This window comes from Pollachius pollachius, assembly GCF_949987615.1.
Source record: "Pollachius pollachius genome assembly, chromosome: 3".
In the NCBI taxonomy this organism is placed as follows: Eukaryota; Metazoa; Chordata; class Actinopteri; order Gadiformes; family Gadidae; genus Pollachius; species Pollachius pollachius.
Window position 1 is genome coordinate 14400896 of NC_136936.1, and position 22123 is coordinate 14423018.

At 43.4% G+C, this 22123-nt stretch overlaps 1 protein-coding gene across 1 annotated transcript in view; it reads right to left on the minus strand.

The window, feature by feature from the left end:
- fchsd2 (FCH and double SH3 domains 2) overlaps positions 1-22123 on the minus strand; it is a 51229-nt gene that overhangs the window by 24803 nt on the left and 4303 nt on the right. Inside the window, 6 exon segments of the mRNA XM_079732386.1 lie at positions 633-761; positions 876-930; positions 3514-3647; positions 4278-4422; positions 4808-4887; positions 15055-15100. Coding sequence (XP_079588512.1) covers positions 633-761; positions 876-930; positions 3514-3647; positions 4278-4422; positions 4808-4887; positions 15055-15100 — 589 coding nt within the window.

Sequence of the window (22123 nt, forward strand, 5' to 3'; positions counted from 1 at the left end):
GTCCAGTGCTATTAGGGGAACATGAGATATGGGCGGGCCATTGGTAAATCACACTAGAGCCTAACAGACCGTATTTGTAGTTGCTACACCATTGCGCTGATAGTGTGACATTTACAATTCAATATTTACATTTTACCAAAATCACAGTGAATACAGACATTGAATATGTAATTAAGGAGCAGATTGGGCTTTAGGGCATTGTGCCCAAGGTTGCCCACGGGTTAGGACACTGCAGACACTCGGGGATCAAACCAGGTAACCTTTGAGGTAACGCAGAGTCGAAAACCCAGCCTAGCCATTCAACATTCTGCCCTGCGAGACAATCATTGGCTCCTACATCTTCCCTTCTATGGCTCGTTAGCCAAGGAAAGGAACCGTGTGGACTTGTGACAGCTGAGCCGCTTTAGATTTACTAGAGTCGACAGCGACCGGTGATTATCCCAGCCAATCAAAACCTTCAGATCTGATCTATGGGCATGTGTCTGAGAATGTAGTTGAAAAAATCTCTGAAGCACTTCTTGTGCAGGACACACTCTGATGAAGCTGATAAAGGCGGCCGTTTTTTTGGAACATGTGGAGATTAAGGCTATGAAAGACTATTGGAATGTAGCCGTCGTGTGTGTGGTCCGTACCTGGATGCCGTACAGCAGGTCTGTGTGGTAGTAGCGGTCATGGTGGGCGTTGGCAGCCGCCAGGGTCAGCAAGTAGTCGTTCCTGGCCTGGGTCGCCTTGGAGTTGCAGTCACTCCTTTTGGCTTTCAACTGGGGAGCGAAGCAGGCAAGGAGACGGGGCTGCATGTAACACTGGTGGTCCCTCATTCAGTGTATCTGCATGTTTTTTAAAGTGTGTGTGTGCGTCTGTTTGTGTTCATTTACCTTCACACTTGCTTTCTGTAAACTAATTCGTGACTGAAACAAACCCAATTTGGACCTGAAGAGAAAGGAACAACAAACAATCATCATCCCTGGTTTTTGTAATGATGAAAAAAAGAACGCATGTCGGTTTTTAAGCCTCCCAAAAGGCTCAAATGAATCAAGATAATCAATATAGGCAGAAAGACTTAACTAATACATCATAGATGTTTGAGAGTGGAAAATATAGAGATCCCCAGACTTTGTGGACTAACACAACATTGAGTCAGTGATGCCAGACATCTTACTAACACCAATGCAATGAAATATTCACTGAGCAATGATGTAAAATAAATCTACTACACCTATGGACATGCACACATCCGTCGACTGAGTGAATGAATTGTTTGCAGGTGTATAAAGTGACCACTTTTCTTTTTCAAGAGAAAGCGGGGGTGGTTATGGTGGGCTTTCATATTAGTTATTATGCAAATAAGGAGATGGAGTCTCCATTAATGTAAATATGCGGAAGAATATGAAAACATAATGAAATTGCTGTAAATGTGTGAGTTTCACGATGTGTGTATGCGTTGGGATTTCTGTGTGTGTGTGTGTGTGCTATGTCAGTGACAATGATTAATGTCCCAACTCCACTCACTAATGAAAAAGATTTCACGAACACGAACACGCACACACACACACACACACACACACACTCACACACACACACACACACACAAGGTAATACAGTAATTTTTTTGGGGTTGTGGCATTGTGATAGAAAAACAAACAGAGTTGACTGACCAATCAATATAGGTGTAAAGCTGAGCCAAGGATTTAAATGTTTTACTGTCTCATTGACAACAGCTGCCTTAGGTCCAGTATCAAAAAGAAAAAAAACATTGTACAGTGTAACAAATTTTCCAATTGATGGCGGCCCTGAAGAAAATCGATATTTGTGTTTTGGTCTTTATTATGGCTCAATTATCTTTGCCCTGGAGGGGCACATTCAGACCGGCATAAGACTTTTGGGCATTTTCACCTTTTGTAAACCTTCCCGGGGTTAACAGCAGTCCCAGTAACCGCTTTTCTGTCCATCGGTTAAGTAGCCGGTGAGTACCTGCTACAAGTGAGCAGTAGCACGCTGATGTCAAATCCCAGAAGCAATAGTTCCACAATTCAGCGTGTGTATATTTGGAATAAACCAAGTTAAAAAGTTTAATTCCCACAACGAGAATTCCGCAAATTTCATATTCTAAATAACCGTTTTTTCTTCCAATTCTACAAATCAGTGGTGTTGTTACTGTCGGGGACACCCGGTTGTTGCTCAAAGCCCAGTGGAAGAAGAAACTTGGGATTTCGGAACAAAATAGTGCTGCAGTAACTGCTCGGGTTTAGAATTCGCCATTTCAACATAGTTTCTTTCAGAAATAAACACCAAAATAGATTATGATGGTGGTGTATTAAGTTGAGTTGCAGAAGTACTGCTTTGGCACCTGGGACTTTTCCTCAGCGTGCTAACGCTAACCGTTAGCAGGTACGTATGGGACGATCACTGAACCGACTAGATGAATGGCTCTTGTCTACCCCCGGAAAGGATCACAAAAGGCAGAGAAGACCAAATCCTGAACTTACCCTTTAAGTCTATTTATATCCGAGAAAGGTTCTAGCAAAGGATCTCATCGGCCCCTTAGCTATGCCGTCTGGTCTTTATGTTACCCCACTCCGTCTCTCTCTCATTAGAAGCCAATGTATCTCTAACGTTACAAGAGATTTGTGGATAGAGTAATTGGCCGTTGGGATCCGACTGCAACCGCGGCAGTAGGTATCTGCGGATCGGCCTATTATGGGTATTATAATATTTGTGTGATTTGCAGGGAAGGGGGGTTGATAAAAATCATTACATAATTTCTCACAATAAACTATTTATTTTAAAACATCCTAATTATTGAATTTAAGTTTGATATAGCATATCCTTTAATGCCGCCGCATTTATTTTAAGAATGAGATACGTGTTTTATCATAGCATAGGTCTACGCATATTTTATTCTTTATTTATGTTCACATGCAAATGCCTCTTTATTTTGCCACTGCAATATTTCAGCTTGTCTTTGTATTGTTCAATAACGTTTTACATTAATAAAGAAAGCCTATAATGCTATAATAAAGTCAAACATTGACTATGCATTTTGTTGTTTGGTACATCCATGAAAATGCATGACCAAATCAGGCAAATTCTCAGATTAACAACATTAACAAAAGAACTAGGTTTCAACAGAACATACAATAGAGCAACATGCAAAACTACTTCCTCAACTTGCTATGACATCTCTATTTATCGTATAATAGCCTGATAGTTGCCTAATAGGCATACACTGAACTAATTTCATTGGTATAATAGTTTGAAGAAAAGCATTAATTTAGACTTTTTTATAGCCTTAGAAAAATGGGAAAATGGCCAGCAGGAGGGGTTAGCAAACATCATTTCATAATAGAGAGTTGGGAAACCGACGCAAATGTAATCTCTGTTAACAAACACCAGTTTGAGTAGCGGTCGGGTGCAGCTACAGCAATAAGCGGATTAGGGTGAGAAACTACCTTAATTGCGCATCACTGATCTCCACCCCCCGACACACACGAGAACCAGCGATGGGGTACTCACTTGGCCTCTATGTCGGCCTTCTCCCGCACGGCGTGAGCCACCTGCTCACAGTCGTAGTACTTCTTCTTGGCCTTGGCCAGCTCCTTCGCCGACTCCTGCAGCTCTGCCTGGATGCCGTTCAGCTGCTCCATGGTCTGGGGGGGGGAAGGGAGGAAACGATTAGAGGACTGCGGCTCTGCTGCTGGCAACTGTGGTTTTTTGACCCTTTTGATAAATGATGTCAATATGGTATTGATTTGGTCCATTAGAATTATTAACTGATGACCGAAGTCAGGAGTTCATCACAATGGGTTTTGAGTCCCTTATTTTGCACTGTTGGTCGGATCTATCAGGCTTGGTGTATAACTTGTATGTGGTTGCATCTGATTTCAGTTTTTAGGGATGAATCAAATGTATTTTTGTATCAAATATTTTTTGGATTAATTAAAGAAACAATTGAATGCAACAAAGAATGTCACAGACATTCAATTAATTCTGACGACATCCCAAGTCAACCTGTAAAAGATAGGGCAGGGAAGATGGGCAGGGAAGTGGGTTGAGGGAGAGGGAATGCCTTGTAGCAAATGACCACAGGCCGGAATCGAACCGGAATCATTATGAAACGTATTGGCCTACGTGGACGAGAATAACAGAGGATCAGCCACTGGGTCGTCCACTCAGTCAACTGCTCCAAACCCTAGTTTGAATGGCACCCTTTACATGACGGCTTCATGCTGGAGGATGGTGTGTCGCTGTGTGGGGATGGAGAAGTCAGAGGCACCAACCTTTTTGAGCTGCTGCTCCTTGTAGAGCCGCAGGGTCTTGGCCGGGTCTGAGACCTGACCCTTGTAATTGTCACAAACGTTGAGTCTGGACTGGCTCACCTGCACCGTACCCTCTAAGTAGGACCTCCACACCACATACACATTCCTGCAGCCATGGGGGCGACAGAGATAGGGGGAGAGCGAGAGAGAGATCGGGGGGGAAGAGAGAGAGAGTGTGAGAGAGACCATTCGCGTTCAAACGTGTCCAAAATTCCACGCCACACTTATATTACAGGTTCCTGCAGTCATATCTCGTCATGCAATCATATGAAGAGCTTATGTACCCACATCGTTAGACACACACAGCAGGCAGAAGGAAAGGGAGACGGACAGACAGACGGACAGATATAGGAAGGTAGAAGGAAACGTAGAGGGAGGGAAACAGAGCAAGAGAAACAGAGGAAAAACAGAGAAACTGATAGAAAAAGACAGAGAAACAGATCGATTCTAATAAGAGAGAGGGCATGCGAGGGAACCATACACAAGGGTACCTGTAGTCAGTTCTCTGATCATCAGGGTTGATTCCTGGCCAATCTCTCTTCAGGTACTGACTCGCCAACTTTTGCAGAGCCTGAGAAAAAGAAGAAAACCACATGTGAGACATTTGCTGCGGTTACAACAACCACTTAAACGAAACAGGCCAGTTCACTTTCGCGCCTAATTGTTTGGATAAAATAAAACACAAAAGCACCAAATACATTTGCACTCAGATAATCATCCACAGCAGTTAAAGACAATGGCAGTGAGCTTGGATGGGGGGGCCTGTTTCTAAGAACTTCATTAGCTCCAATGTCCATGGAAATGGCCCAGAAGTGAGGGGACCATTATTGAATAGTGTGTGTGTGGACATTTTAGATTAGAATGACTCAGACGGTTATTGTCAGGGAAAGCCTTGACATGCAGGGGAGGTGCTGGAGAAGGAGGTGGTGGAAGGTTTACTTTAAAGTGTTGAGCATTTCTCGGGCCATTTTTACATTTAATGTTTGTGCCGAACTAACTCTAAATGAAAAATACAGTTCAGCTCTCAAGGAAGATTTACAATCTTACTTGAGGTGATGCCATGAGGAAAAATAATCAGTTACCACACCAGCAGAATGTATCACTAATATCTTCATATTTGAAACCTCTTCACACGTACCTTGTCTTGTTTTGTGTTGTGTCTTTGTGTTGTAATTGAAAAAATATACAATACAAATATTTGTCAAACATTTACACTGCAGTGCTTACCCTATAGTAAGTCAAAATAAGGGGGAGAAAATAGTGTAGCCCACTGGCAGAACTAACCTTAACCTCCTTCACACGTAGTTCATGGTAAATGACTGGGATAACCTTTCAGGCACCGCTTTCCTGCAGTTACATGTAAATGTCACTAGGTCTTGAGCCCGAATATCGATCCCTATTGCCATTCACACAAGATCCAATGCAGGAAATGCTCCGGAACATTTACAGGACTGACTGCATGTGTGAGAGGGGCTCAATGTCTACTGGAATGGGTCACTGCGTTAGAAGCACTAACAGCCAGTTGTGTATGTGTTTGCATATGTCTGTGGGGGTGTATGCATGCTTGTGAGTATGTATGTCTAAATCCTTTGCTGGAGTAAATACTCCGGGCAGAGCACACGCATGTTTGTTTACATGGAGCCTTAGTCTCCCATGATTCCAAACACGCCTCCAGGGCAACACATCCCCCCCATAACTCTCTCTGTCCCCTCCACACATCCCCACCCTACAAAGTCTGCCGGTCTCTCCCCTGCCTCTCTCCATATCCCTCTCCTGCCTCTCCATCTCTCCCCTTTCTCTCTCCATATCCCTCTGCTGCTACTCCATCTCTTTACTATCTCTCTCCATATCCCTCTCCTGTCCCTCCATCTCTCTCCTGCCTCTCTCCATATCCCTCTCCTGTCCCTCCATCTCTCTCCTGCCTCTCTCCATATCCCTCTCTTGTCCCTCCATCTCTCTCCTGCCTCTCTCCATATCCCTCTCCTGTCCCTCCATCTCTCTCCTGCCTCTCTCCATATCCCTCTCCTGTCCCTCCATCTCTCTCCTGCCTCTCTACATATCCCTCTCCTGTCCCTCCATCTCTCTTCTGTCTCTCCATCTCTCAAAGTACATCTCCTTCCTTTCACCATCCCCCATTCCTGCCTCTCTCAATCTCCCTCTTCTACCAATCTCAATCTCTCTCCTGTCTCTTTCCAGCTTAGTCTTTCCAAATTGAATATGCTTCCTTCTCCTTGGCTGCTGCCGCGTGTCGTATCTCGCTCTCCCTCTCTCTCTAATCCACTTGCCATCCCCATTATCGTCACACACCAATCCCGTTGCAATTCAATTCCACACGCTTTAATCTGCGTTAATGGGGAACCCTTGATAAGCATTGTCCATGCCCTTTTCATTTTCTTCATCTCCTTCCTCACCTCCTTTCACTCATTATTGTTATGAAACTTTTCCTCTGCTGCTTATGATGACTTCTGCACTTTGTCTTGATTCTGCATACACAAACTGTACACTAAATATCATCTCTCATTATTTCCTTCTCAATGTCTCTGGAGCTCATTGCTTGGCCTGTTAGTGAGGGTCTGGCACGAGTTGCACAAGCTTAGAGAGGGGCCTATGTAGCAGACTATGGTCCCCCCATTTCCAACAACATTATGTATGTTCACACATACACAGACACACATCCCAGTACACATAGAAACACACACAGACAAAAAAAAACACACAGAAATAAGATGGCACAAACAAGTAGAGGTTGTGGAAAAAATGGATACAGTGTAGTATCTCAATATTTTGCGTGCTAATATTGTATAGATACACAGATACCAGCTATAGATTATTTAATTAATTCATTTATTCACTCACAATTATGTTTTGCCCAAGAATTTATCTTTTACTGCTAATACAAATTACTGGTAATATAATACATAAAAACCTGTTGCTTTTTCACTATCCCCTGATGAGTGGGAGGGATTCTGGGATTGATGAAAGTACGATTCACGCAAACAAAGAGAGAGGTCCGGGCTGGCCAGCATTTTTTTTGTAGAATATATCAGTTATAGGATGTGATTTTATGCATAACATTATTGAAATCCCTATCAATCAGAATTGACTATGGATACGTCAGGGTCATTTTAAGCTACAAGCTGCGACTTTAATTATGGGGAGTACTGCAGTCACGCAATATGTCTTCAAACGACTTGTGTCGTAACCCATGCATCTTGATACGTATACTATCGTGAGCTACTTGCCAAAACCCAGCCCCTCAAACAAATGTGAAACGCATGACAACAAACAGTCAACTTCCCTCACTCTCTAGGGAAGGGTGGAGTTGGTGAGAATGATTTTGGTTAAAGGGTGTGTCCACACGTGCGTGCGTGTGTGCATGCGTGCCTGTGCATGTACGCGTCCGCATATGCGCAAGCGGGAAGACTGAATGAGTGAAGGACAGCCATTGAAGGCCGGTGAGGCAGCCAGCCAGTGAGTGATCAGTAACAATCACCGGGCTCACTGATTGGCCAGCTGTGCTTTTCTACCTCCATCCTCTATAAACAACAGCAGCCTTTATATATTCACAGCTCCGTACTGTACCTGTGTTGCGAACATACCCTACTGAGACCAGAAGGAGATAAGATGACCTGTGTATAGGAGGGCTGATCATCAGGATTAGATCAGCCTACACAGCGGACCACTGTACAAAACGCCCACTGGCACTCCCTTTTGGTTTCTCCCTTCTCCTTGAAGGGAAGGGAGAAACCATGAGGTCAGATTCCTGAATCACAGAATAACAGAGTCTCTCCCCAATCCAAATATGGCAGAAGTGGATAGAGATCCCTCCCTGCACATTACTTAGGTCACCAGTTCTGGGAGACCATGGTTGGTTTGTGACATAGGCAGACTAGACCTAAATATAGCATTATAACTTTTTCTTACTCTTCTAATCGGGGCTACGCGATGAGGGAAACATGCGCTACGCAGTCACGTTGCATACTGCGATGTAGATATGACTTGTGATTTAGATAATGCATGGTTTAATAATTACAACATTTAAACCATGCAATCAGCACTACCATGGCATGTGTAAATATACCATTTATCGCAGTTCAGGCAATCAATTTCAATATGGTAATTTTATCACAACGACTATGAAAATATGATGCCGGTCATGATTGGTCAGCACTACTTCTAATACCTAATCCCAATACTGGACATGTGAGGATGAAACAATATTGACCAGTAGAAAGCACAAGCCAATTGTTTACTGTGTTAAGTGTTTTGTATCATCAGTCCCCTAATATTGGCATTTGATTCCCTCCCTGAACACATGAACCATGCCTCTACCACTTTGCTTTGAAACCAAAACTGTTTGATAAGGATCTGTGTCTGTCTACTTTTGCCCGTGTGTCTGTCCGTGTGTCTGCTTGTTAGTCAGAGTTTCTCTTTGTGTTTGTTGGTTTGTGTGGACGGTTCTTGGTTTGATCAGCCTCACCTGGCCCGAGTCAGACTGATTCAACGGTCTAACGCTGGGAAGATGGGTCGGGAGGTAAAACCTGCTCTTACTGCATCAATTCTACCAACTCCGCAATATATCATATAATCTGAAGAACCCTAAATGGCACGTGGTTCACTGCTAGTTTCTCTCTCTCTCTCTCTCCCTCTCCCTCTCCCTCTCTCCAACGATCCCCTCTCCTCAGTGCAGATGTCATCATACAACCACCTGGAAGGGAGGTTGCCATAGCAACCCCGTGCCCTTCCCTGTGTAGTCTAGGTGAGCCGGGGACCGCATGCTTTCTAAAGCACACCATTGTGAAGGCCTGCATGTGTGCAGAGATACAAAAATACACACATAGATATATACCGCAAAACATGTGCACACATGTGTCAATCATGCATCCACAAACGGGCAGGCACACATCCTGTTTTTATGACTCCAGTGACACAGTAGGTATTCAAACAGCCGGATATCCTGAGGTGACAATGAGAAAATGAGTGAGTGTGTATGTGTGTGTGTGTGTGTGTGTGTGTATGTGTGTGTGTGTGTGTGTGTGTTTATGTGTGTGTATGTTTATGTGAATGTGTGTGTGTATGTGTGTGTGTTTATGTGTGTGTATGTTTATGTGAATGTGTATGTGTGTGTGTGTGTGTGTGTGAATCTGTATGTGTGCACACGCTTGAGAGTGTTTGCCGGTGCAGCAGTGATAGACAAGATGTTGGCTAATTGACATTCAGCGAGATAAAGTGGCCGTCTGAACCCACTCAGACTATTGTCTGCCACGATCCTCCTCCTTTCTGTCTCCGACAAAACAAAAGCTTGTCGACCACCAGGCAGAATGCCAGCGTCTGCTGCTACAAATATCCACACTGAACGTGATCCGTCGGTGCACCGATCGAGCAGGAAGAGGAGGGAGGGAGCTCGTTCGGCTTCATAAATTTGTAGCTGTTTGCTGACCAGCCGCCTGTGGTTCACAGTGATCGGCGGAGAGGGGTTAAGACAGGGGGTGCATGGCTGGGTGTTGGACGATCAATCTCCATATCTCCGCCCACCGTTCGATCCTCTGCCACTCTCTCTGCCAGCGAACGGAGCCCCGCCAAGGCACTCAGCACAGTCACCTTGACGCCCTCCAGCTCGCTCCCTCTTGCTCCCTCTCTCTCTCTCTCTCTCCCCCCCCCCCTCCCTCCCTCTCTCTCCATCCAGCGTGGTGCATGCCGGGAGCAGAGGGTGTGAGGGAATGGCGGAACATTTCATTTTCTACCTCCTTGAGACACGTGATTCGCTGCATCGGGAACACTTTTTTTTTCCACCCTTACATACAATTGTTGTGTGATCGGTTTGTGGGGAAAAGTGCGACAGCACCGTTTTCAACCGGTGGTGGGATTCTGGTGGCACCCGTTCTCGACGTGACAGTGTAGCAGGTGTTGCCGCTTGCAGCTGGGGAAGAGAGCAGGGACAATATACAAGCCTATGCCTCCCGAGTTAATAAAGCTATGGTCGTTTTCGTCAAATAAATAGTTTTAGTTAGTAATCGAAAGCTGGGTGTTTATTCACGTGACAGTATCAGGTGTACTGACGATTATAAAAAATGTGGCGCTTGAGCAGGAGCTGTGGAGCCTTGGAAGGTGGGAAAGCCCGTTCAGAACAATTAAACTTGTTTTGCCGAAATCAAGGAGACAAGTGTTTATGTTTCTGGAAGACCCCATCGCAGACACTTCAAACACGAGGATCCAAATAATACCGTTTGCACGAGCACAGGAAGCTGGAGGTGTGATATCGAGCGGCGTGATCTTGCAAATAAAAAAACCTATGCACGCCCAACAGGTAAAACTAGGCGACAGATGTCTTCGAGTGAGGGTTGGAAGCGCAGCTACAGGTGGATCGGTGCGACCGCCCACACGCCTCAGCAGGTCATCCATTGGCTGAGGAGCCGTGGCCTCCAATGGGGGGTTAGCGGACCGGGAAGCCTCTGTGTAGCTTCCAGAGAGCAATTTAACCATCTAAAGCCCCAGGATGGAACAGTTCCAAACGATCCAGTATGCGATAAGGAGCAATGCGATGGGGTTTCAAACAGACCTCTGTGGAGAAGGTGACTGTGATACACAGTGCACCACAGCTCTGTTTAAAGACCAGCACCACTGAATTCTGGTTCCTGTCATGGTCTCACACTGGAGGAACTAACCACGGCTGATGGGCGACTGGCCTTGCTCTAGGGATCGATTGTTTCTTGATTGATGGTTATCTAAACAGATTATTTTTTACTTTTCTGGGAGCTCATCGGACACAACTAATATGGAGTTCTCCTTGAGTCCCATAGGGAGAGCCCACAGAGGAAGAACTGGAGGCCTGATGCCTTGCTCTGTGCGGACTACAAGATGCTCTCAAATTGTCCAACCTGCCGAATCAATTAATGGACTTGATAATCCATATGGACCAAACATACTGTGCTCCTGTCACGGAAGAAACGTGGATAATACTTAACATTCTCAGGGATCGATTTGTGTAAACTCTATGACATAGACATTGACATTCTGTCCCTTGAGCACAGAAAGATTCTGACAGAATGGATCATTGTTTTCTGCTTTTCACTCTCGGGGCTTTTCTGTTTTGTTTTAAGATCATGGATGGGAGTCTATTGCAAAGGGGGGCCTCATGTCTGGCTATGACAGGGGGGAGACTGAGCAGACCAGTGTCAGTGGAATGGGACAGGGCTGCCCACTATGAGGGATGCTCTGCAGCCTAGACCTCCTTTCAGTTCACAGACGCAGCGTAACAGGACTCTCACCACCAGTGCTGCGGCACAGCTCCCTTTTAAAGAACTGCTTATGCAGACATCCCCATTAAGACACAGGAAGATAGCAGGGTAGTGGAAGCCAGCCTGGGAGTGTATTAACAGGCCTCCTCAGCTAAGGTAAACGGGGTTATGAGTGAGGCCTTGCTTAGTGGACCACGGGGAGAGTTGGAAGTTCCCAGACTGCGTCGAAATGTGCAACGGCAGAAGAGAGGATTGAAATTCCTTTGGGGTTTTTTCGGGCACAGGTTAATAAAACAGTGTTCAGTTGTCTAAGTCTAAATGGATGCTGCCACAGATGTTTTAAAGGGAAAGTGTACCTACAGAACCCTGCTTGAGTGAGGTTTATTTAAGACCCAAACTTAGTTCACTGACATGGATGGCTAGATGGACAAATGGATAGAATTAAAGAAAGAGATGAGGGAAGAGTGAAAAGAAAGTGACAGTGAGCTGTGACTCACTGTCACTTTCAGTGACTCACTCTCTCTCTCTCTCTCTCTCTCACTCTCTCTCTCTCTCGCTCTGTGTTCCGTTCCATCCGTGTGAGAGAAGGGAAGAAGGATTGAGGTATGGAGAGAGCAGGGAGAGGAGAGAGAAGGAGGGAGGCAATCTGCATTGCGGAGAATAAAAGGCAGACATGTATAGTCCAGACAGAGGAGAGGAATTCAATACATCTCCATAAATCCATAACTTCATATAAATGAGTTAGTTGCTGCACATAAACAATATTTTTGGAATAGCCTCGGCACTTCTTTGCATTGTAAGAAGGAAGAGGAAATGAGAAGCGTTATCCAATACACAAAGGTACTTGATATTGTGAAACTCTGTAAAGAAAGTCCTGTTAAATGGCAACACACACACACACACAGACACACACACACACACACACACACACACACAGGAGTTTGTTTGGCAGAACTGCACTCACAAAAGCACAAAAGTGAAGACACAAACACAGACACACACAGAACATTCTGGCCTTTTCGGGCAGTCCAGTCGAGTGTGACCCCAGTGTACAACTATTCCAGAAATGTTGAGTATGGGAGGGGAATACAGCACACACACAATCACCATCACACAAACACACACACATAAACGCGCACACGCACAAACACACAAATGCACATTGACCTAAAGCCAGCAGTATCACAATAACAATGCGACGGGCAGGCGTTTGATTGACAGCTGCTTATCCCAGTTGGCAATGGAAAGAAGAATTCAATGACGACTTCAATCTTGGCTTCACTTCTCTGTTATCTTTGTGTCTTCCCAATAATGGTTGCATCTCTTGCTCTCTCATGCAAACTTGCCTCTTTTCCTTTTGCTTCTCTCTCTCTATCTCATGCCTAGGTCTCTTTCTGAAATGTCTTTTACTCCATCAGCGTCTTGCAATCTGTACAACTATTCATCTCTCACTTCTTCTATCCCATTCCCAATCTTGTGTACTCTATGGTTGTTCCACGTTATTTAATCTCTCTTGTTCCGTTTTCTGTCTCCATCTCTCTCTTCCACTATCTCAGTGGGTTCTCTGTGTGCTGTCAGGTGAGCTCACTGTTCAGTGATTTCCGAGTAAAACAGAAATCAGGGGAAAATTTAAAACAAAAATGTAACACCTTCTTCACCTTCACCAGTCATTCTTTTAATTCTCAGGGTGTAATGCAATATTTTCAGCATTCTAATTCATTTTGACAAAATGTAGAGGGAGAAATTGTTTTTTCTTTCATAAATTGTATTCAGTAAATAAGGGATTCAGGTCTGCGCGTGGGAATGGCTCATCTCAGTAGTTTGCATGACAGCATCTTAATTGTACATGTGTGAGGTTTTCAGTATAGGATATGCGTTTGGTCTCAGTTTGGCTGTCAGATGTTATGTGACAGCAAAAGTGCATATGTATGCAAGGTAGGTTTAGATAATGTCCCTTACGGCACATCATATCCTACTTGTATACAAACTTAATCTATACACATGACTGTCTACTTGTATACATATACACATACACACTAAACATGCATGGATACAGAATACATGGCATGCCATCAAAGACAAGCATGAAACAAATAAACACACAGTTAAACATACAGACTGCACACAATAAACAATACACACGTGCATGCGCACACTCAAGCACAGTGTGCTGAGAGAATGGAGGGGACAGTAAACAAGGGCAATTTGTGTGAACAGCTGCACACAGCTGGGAGTGGGTCTGTGCATGAATGTGTTGACAAATTTTGTTTTATGCAGTCTCCCCTGCCACCACTCACTCAGATTGTGTGTGTGTGTGTGTGTGTGTGTGTGTGTGTGTGTGTGTGTGTGTGTGTGTGTGTGTGTGTGTGTGTGTGTGTGTGTGTGTGCGTGCGTGCGTGTGCATGTGTGCGTGTGATTGCCAAGATTGACTATCTATTGGAATGTGCTTCGACTTAGGCTGGGTGCACAGCATGGTTTTGCAGCAGAGAGCTTTTCAGGAGTGCATGCGTGTGTTTGCCTTTGTGTGTCTCTACGTGTGTGCGGTCCTATGAATGTGAGAGAAGGAGCACCTTTGCTGAGCTGCAGCACCAGGGAGTCTCCAGGATGTGAGTGGTGTACAGTTTGGCTGACATCTGCTGCCACTGTACAGTGCGTCGCTCCAGTCTTCCCCCCAGTCTCAGCCTCTGCACGCTGTATACAACCCTCATCCATTAGGCCCACTGCTAGGGTGGTTTTAGACCATATTGCAAAAATCTATTCCCATTTGTTAAACTGGAAATATATGATCTTTCCGCATTGATATATACGGTGTCAAATAAAAGTGGATGGTATTTCATTATTATTGGATTGTTTCTCCTTAGCAAGTTAACGAGAAGCTAGAAGTGATAAAGCTTAACCACCAGGGATGTAAATGAACTCGGCAGGTGGCACAGCAGATGTAAATGCAGATCTTTAAGGCTTTTCTTGTCTAATGGCCCTACAGTTGGTTGGATTAGTTCACCTGTTTGTAGGCATCTCACAACCTTTTAAACCTGCTTTAGTTTCATTAAGTGTTAAAGGGCCAACTTTTTATGTGCCTTTTCAGGGTAAAGGTTTGGGTATCCATAGCACATAACCCGTCTACAGCCTTGTAACTCAATCAGTATTGGTACTCATCCCGGTACATTTCTATTAAGTCTGATGTTAATTTTCAGCTAGCCAATCTAATAAATTTGAAATGCAGTTGGCCACACACAGTCACAATCCTGTGCAGTAGTTGCCTCATTTCTGGTCAGCCCGCCAAATATCTTTGGCTATGTTTATTATGGCAATGAAATAGGGTAAGAATTGATTCAGAGAACTAGCTTTAGTGAGCTCCGCAATTATGTTCCACTGTTAAGATGACCGCCCCTTCAGCTACTTGGCAACAGCGTTTAAGAAACCCATCAATAATAAAATCGAATGTTTGATTGGTTATAACAAAGGACAGATCCAGCACCACATGTTTTGGTGTCTCTTACCTGGGCATAGTCTCTCTCCAGCTGTCCTTTCTTCAGAGTGTAACTCCTAAAGAAAGGGAGACAGAGAGCAGTGAGAGCTTTAGTATTTGTAAACATACAAATCCTTTTCTCGCACAAGAAAGGGCAAGTAAGGTGCATGCATGGTAAAGGCAGGGATGTAAAAACAAGGTGTGGGAAGTGGGTCGTTTCGGGCTAGCAGCCATACCCTTTCGGCCGGACCCTTTTTAGCTCAGAATATATATGGGTTAATTAAAGTTAGAGATCACTTTAATATACAAGAGAGTGAGCTTGGCCACCACCACATGACACAAGAAGGCAGGAAGTCCTGCCGATGAGTGTATTCAAAGAAACGCCGTAGACTGCAGTCCCCCGCCCTGCAGCTCAGTGTATCAGACAGCCCACAGCATCCGGGCAGCATTACCAGGTCTTATCTCAGCTCAGGAATGTCCAAAAGGGAAATATAGAAAGTATGGAAGGGGATAATTGTTGAGATCAAAGGACCAGACATGGCAAGTGGCTCCCATTTTGTTCTAAAGTAAATATAGCATTGGCTATTTCAACAGTTTGTCCACATTTGATGCTTAAGAGATCGACAAATTTCTATACATACGGTTGAATCAGTTTTCATATGGGCTTATAAAGACCTGGACATTGTGGAGTGCCAAAGTCACATTCCTCATGCTGTCCCCTCAAGAGGGAAAACATTAGTCCATGGCAAGAGACAAATAATTTTTTGATCCCGTTTGATTTGTGCCATGAAATACGCATATTGTGTTTGAGAATTTAACAGATCATTCGGAAAGTCAAGAAAGTCAGTTTGTCGTAAAAATATCAAAGAACAAGATGGTGTAAATATGACGCCTGTGTGTTTTTTGTGGATGTAGTTAAACAAGCCACCGGTTTTGCTGGTTTTCTTGATCCCCGGCTGATAAAGGGACCATGTAGTGCACTGAGTTATAAAACACAAAACAAAATGTTACTTTGTTGTTTGATGACAAACTGTAGCATGCAACATTTGAATTTGCAAAAATCATATTGTGTATCATTATAATGCTGGCACATGGCATGGCACAATTCTAACAGGATCAAAAAACGATTTGTCTCTCGCCGTTGACTACCATAAATATTTTTGCAGAAATAGGGTCCCATGGGACAGCGGAATGGGCATGAATAAGTACTCTATAGGGCTCCAGGGCTGGTCCTAATTGGACAATTTGGGAATCCCATCACCCACAGGCCGGCATTATTTCCAGAGCATATACACTCACTTCGCACATGCACAGTTAGCTCTCAGAAAATATAGCCAACAGTGCTACAAGTGGTTGTCCAATGTCTTTCATGTATTTTCTATCGACTCAGAATTAATCACAGAGCTGTGGTCTACATCAATACCCTCTTATCCTTTATTTTATCTAATTGGATATGTATTATAAATCAAATATAAGAAAATTTTGCCATAAAAGGCTTGCTTGAGAAATTACTTGTTTCCTCAACAGCCAGTTGGTTTTCCTTCTCAGACACCCTTGTAAAAACTGAATATATTTAAGAATAGGAGACAGAACATAGGTCACGTGGGTTTGGGGACGTATAGGGTGTGAAAGGCAACAATGGCTTTTTTTCAACTCTATTTGATTTAATTTACGCTATCAAGGCCATCAAAGTATACATCAGCAATCATCTGCGATGTAATTTACATTTTAATGAAAAACCTAAAGGCCAGCCTCCTGGTGCAAACAGTTCGGTCTATCTGTTGGTTTGGGATAATTTTTGCTTTACACAATGGAGATACTTTTCGATTGAACATTTTTGATAAAAGAAAATGTTGCTTGAACGTTGCATGTAACTTTCACCAATAATCAAAACTACTATCTTAATAAATGTTGATTTGTGTGGGCTGCAATAACATACAACCCGAGTGAACATAGCAACGTAAACATACAAAAACCTTTGTTGTTGAACAGGAAGTGCTTTCCTTGTTTGTTTGTTGTTTGTTGTATTCCTGCACCCCTGGTGGTTAGAGGTTCCCTTGGCGTGAGAACTAGTGATGAAGAGGCTGAAGCCTGACTTCTAAATATATCAAATGTGTGGCTCAGCAGAGGAGGTGGGAACAGCAGGGCATTAAAAATAAATAGAGGCCCTCTCAAGCTATACACAGACAGCGTAATTACCGTCAAACCCCTCCTTGCTAATTACAGCTCCAATGCAAAGAGGAAGCCCCTTTTATTGTGAACATATTCTGGAGCCCTCACAAATGGTGAATGGTGGAGCCTCATGTATATTAGGGTATGTTTGTTAAAGGGGAAATATTATACCACCAGGTGTGTGTGTGATTAGCCTTACAAGCCGTTTCGAAAATCGGCCCCATATGAGATCACTAGTGGGCGTGTCCACCTAGATCTTTGCTGGATAGAAGAGCAACGTTTACTTCAGTCAACTGGGTAGGCTGGTAGACTGATCTATCCAGCACAGATCTAGGTGGACACGCCCACTAGTGATGTCATATGGCGGGGCAGATTTTCAAGATGGCTTGTAAGGCTAATCACACTCACACCTGGTGGTATAATATGTCCCCTTTAATGTACGCTAATGTATTTAATTATCACGTCAAATCCCGGATAACCAGGTGGGCAGCAGAATGGCAGAGTGTCTGCAGTCCTTTTTGCGTTGAAGGGTTGCAGCGTGTGCTGTGCACATACTTCAGCAGTCAGATGAAATTTGACTCCTCCCTTCTAGTGGGCTCCCCCAACATCTCAGCTCAACACTCTGAACCCAACATGCTTCACTGAGCGCTCAGGCCGTGTTGGCACAGTAGGCAGAGCGTCAGTCTCGTAAGCTGAAGGTTGTGAGTTTGAGCCTCACACCTAGCATTTCTTTTAATATACATAAGTAGCATTTTGTGTAGAAAATGGCAACTAAAGCACAAACATGCATCGTCTACTTGACCCTGAAATTACACTAAATGAAATTACTTTGGACTCCATGAAGTATGTTAATGAAGTAAATATAAAAAGAAATAAAATATATATAAAGAAATAAATATTGTCTATTTTCATGTGAATTTAGGCATATATTGTCTCACACAAATATCTTGAAGTTAAGCTAAAATATATTGTCATACACAACGTTCAACATATTTTACATAGTATGGAGTAGGGATGCAACCATCATGATACCTCATGGCCGATTCCAGTGGCCGTTTCTTAACAAGCAAATACATGCCTTGTCCTAAACGGGGTATATGTCTAATTGTATCTTTATTGAGGGTCAGGTCAATTCAGGTCAAAAAAAAAGAGGAATTTGCAGGAAAAAAAAGACAATTTTAAATATAATAAATCATATAAATCATCACCTGACCCAAAAAACATAAATGTTTTTTGGGTCAGGTGACCGCGTCCTTTTTAAGATGATGGTCACAGATCACGTGTCAGGAGCAAACAATCGTTGACAGTGGGCTGACCGGTGCATCCCTAGTATGAACGAAGTATCATAAAAAGTATTAGTAGAAAAATGTAGTTTGTATGATGTACCAAATCAACCAATATAAACAGCCAGGCTGTGTTCAATCACAGATTGATGGTGATTAGCATTGGCCTCGATTTCGTGCACTTAAGTCACAACAGCAGCTTTGGAAAAGGCTCTGCTGGGATTTGAACCCAGGATCTCCTGTTTACTAGACAGGCGCTTTAACCAACTAAGCCACAGCGCCTCCTATGTTGCCCAGAAGGATATCACACTTCAGCCAGGAGGACAGGCCTTCAGGCTTTGCTTCAAACCTGGCCTACGGATATTACACCATAATATCACAGTAGGCACAACAAACAGGTTAGCCCAAAGATAAGCAATTAACAGACAAAGTTAATCATGTACAATATTATATTTTATATATATTTTGTTGAAAAAGTTCTGCTTGGATCAAGGCCATGATATGCCTGTCCATTTGACAGGCACTTTAACCAACCAGGCCAGAGTCCTGGCTCACCAAAGCGCAACCAGAGTTCATAATCCAAACCATAATATTTTACTCAAAGTCTCCCATCAAACTACACAAAATGATATATCCCAAGAACATGCCCATGCCCTTTTGGGAATATCACTAGCTCAAATGATGAATGATGAAAATGATAAACTAAGGAAATCTGAATATAAATATACCCAGCTTGACTGTAATCATCCTAAACCTGGGAATGTTTTTACCAAGTATGCCTGCCTTACCCTGCATGTACGGTTACTTTGAATGGTTGTACAACACTCTCACTGAGTGAGTTATCTCTCAAGGGGCCAAAACAAGTAGGTTTTGGCTCAATGCAAGAAAAGGCATATTCATCGTAAATATCCTCCCTTCGTGGGGGAAAACATTGGATAACTTAAAATACAAAAACTTATGTGTGAGATCCAAAGGTTAGCTGTGGTTAAAACCCAACCTGGAGGAAGAGAGGCATTTCTAGGTTCGCAAAGGCAGCAAACACACAACAGTTCCTCTGTGAATCCGCCCGATTGCTGCTATTTATTCTTGCTAAAAACATGTTTTAAAAAACATGTTCGAACATGATGACCAGGAAACATCTGATAAAATGAATGCTAATGCCTGTGTTCTTTCATTATTTCAGGATTTCTCTATTTCTTTCTATTCACAAAAAATATTCTACATGTACAAGAATGCACACTCCACAGCCCGACAAATTGCTACATATTCTAGAGGTGTTAAGTGAAAAGCTTGTCTCAATGCTACCACAACAACCCAGTCTGTAATTATAGGTTCATAAAACAAGCCCAGAATTATGGAACTTGTGTGCATGTGAGATTTAGTCAAATATTTATATTAATCTGCTTTGAACAGCAGGGATTACAGGTGTGGGCAGCAGTCATCAGAAGTCTGAAGATTTAGATATTTTACGTAAGCCTCGTGTGCGATGGATGGCAGAGGAGAATCAGGCCCGTGGGCATGTTGGCAAAGGTGAAACAAGCCTGTTCACACCTTTCCACTGCAGGGTTGACACACACACACACACACACACGTGTGGCTCAAGAAGCCCGATCTACCATTTAATGAAATGATAGGTGTGCAGAACACGGTGAATCAGCCAAAAAAGAGTCATTGTTCTTGCCTTTCCAGGCCTATTTCTTTGCACATTACATATGAACTATGAAATGTGACAACACATATGACATGAGCGCTTGTGTAAGAAACAGAAATGTGTGGGTAACACATTGAAAACTGTGAAGAGGAAAACAATGTAAGCTACACAGCAACAAACAATGGACCACTAGTGGGAGAAAGAAGCAGGGAAGGAAAGGGAAGGACAGAAGGAGATGGAAAAAGAAAGGAGGAAGCCAGAATGGCGTGGTCATATTTTCGTGGCGACACATGCCAAACAAAGTGTGTTCTCACCATCTCCTCGCCAACAAGGGAAGGAGCCACGCGTCATAACTATTGCAGCCTTACCTCCACCCTTCCAAGTGTGCATGCCATTATCATGTGCACTGCATAACCAATCATGGTACCTGAACTTAAGAGTTCAGCACATAATCTTGAATTTAAAGCTTTATTTGGCGTGAACCAAAGATTAACTTTAAATTACCTTATTTGGCCTGAACCGACCAGACATGGCCTTTGTGTTGGCAGGTCAGGGGTTGGTCAAAAGAAAGCTGTGTTAAAAACACAACAAGGGGAACTTAAACGGAAGTTGCTACAATATTCTAGGAAGTGCCTGCTCTGGTCAGTATTACTGATTACATACTGCTGATAGTGATATTGTATCAATCTATTCCGTCTAACAAATTAAACAAAGCCAATACTATTGGACATTTCTTCGAACAAATATGAGATTGCGCTCATATTCTGAGAGGTCTAGATGGCAAGACAAAAAGCAAATTGCTCGGTTGAAAAATTAAAGTGGCACAGATTCAGGGCAAGTATTTATGAGGTTTCTTTCATGGGGTTAATTTACAACCTTCATAAGACAAGCATCAGAATGTCAGCCCACTAGGAGGAAATCCTAAGCGCTTTTCTTCCAGCCGTCCAACAACGCTCATGACAATCTAAGACCACACCACATCTAACCTTACAATCTCATTTTATCCTCCTTGATATCAAAAGGGAGACCGGGTCCCCACGTTTAGGGAGAGTGATAGAGTTTATATGTGTTTGAAGGAGAGAGGGTGTGTGCCCAAAGTGAACGGTTGTCAGGGCAGACATAAGGGTATCAGGGATTCAACTGGATTGAGGACGTTAAGTTGACTCCCTCTCTCTGACTCCCTGCTGTTCTCTCTCTCCCTCCCTCTCTCGGGATAAAGCTCACTGCCCCCCTTTCTTCCTGAGTTTTCTTTGCCATCATGCTCTATGGCTATAGAGTATGCCAGCCAACCGGTAGGCCCAGAGAGCCACATTTACATTTGGTTAGAATATATATATATAGTTTGTGTGAGTGTGTGTGTGTCTTGGATTCAAGAGTAAAAAATGACTGTAGGTTTGCCCCCCCCCCCCCCCCCCCCCTTATGAAATGAAATATTAATACTTGCTTCACATTTTAACTAAGATCGGAGGAGCTAAGGTAATTGACAGCGGCAAGATTGAACTTTATCATGTCTTGTTTTATTAAGCTAATGGAACCAGAACAAGTGGCCCAGCGCAGCGCCGGACAAATTGGTTTCAATGAAGCTGCTGTCCCCGTTATAATCCACTGTGAGGATTGGTGAGGGATTTAAGATCAGGGCAGATACTGGGGGGACGGAATGGAAGAGTATTGTCTTTAGTTGTAATCCCAATTGAAGAGCCACAATTTCATGGTAATACAAATGGACAATTCTGTATTAGTATGCAAATAATTCAGTGTCACATCTGTTAAGATATATTTCACTTTCCTTTCTGTAGAAAAGAAAACATTGTCTTAAGCAAAGTGCGATGCATACACATCTGGAAACGACCATTCCTCTGTAAATGCATAGAAAGATGGTTGTGTTCACACTCCATTGACGATATGGTTAACGCGTCTCCCTTCCAATGTGGCTTTGAGTCATGAGATCTTCCGTTGCATCTTGTATGTGTTCATACCTGTATTTATAGCAGTTT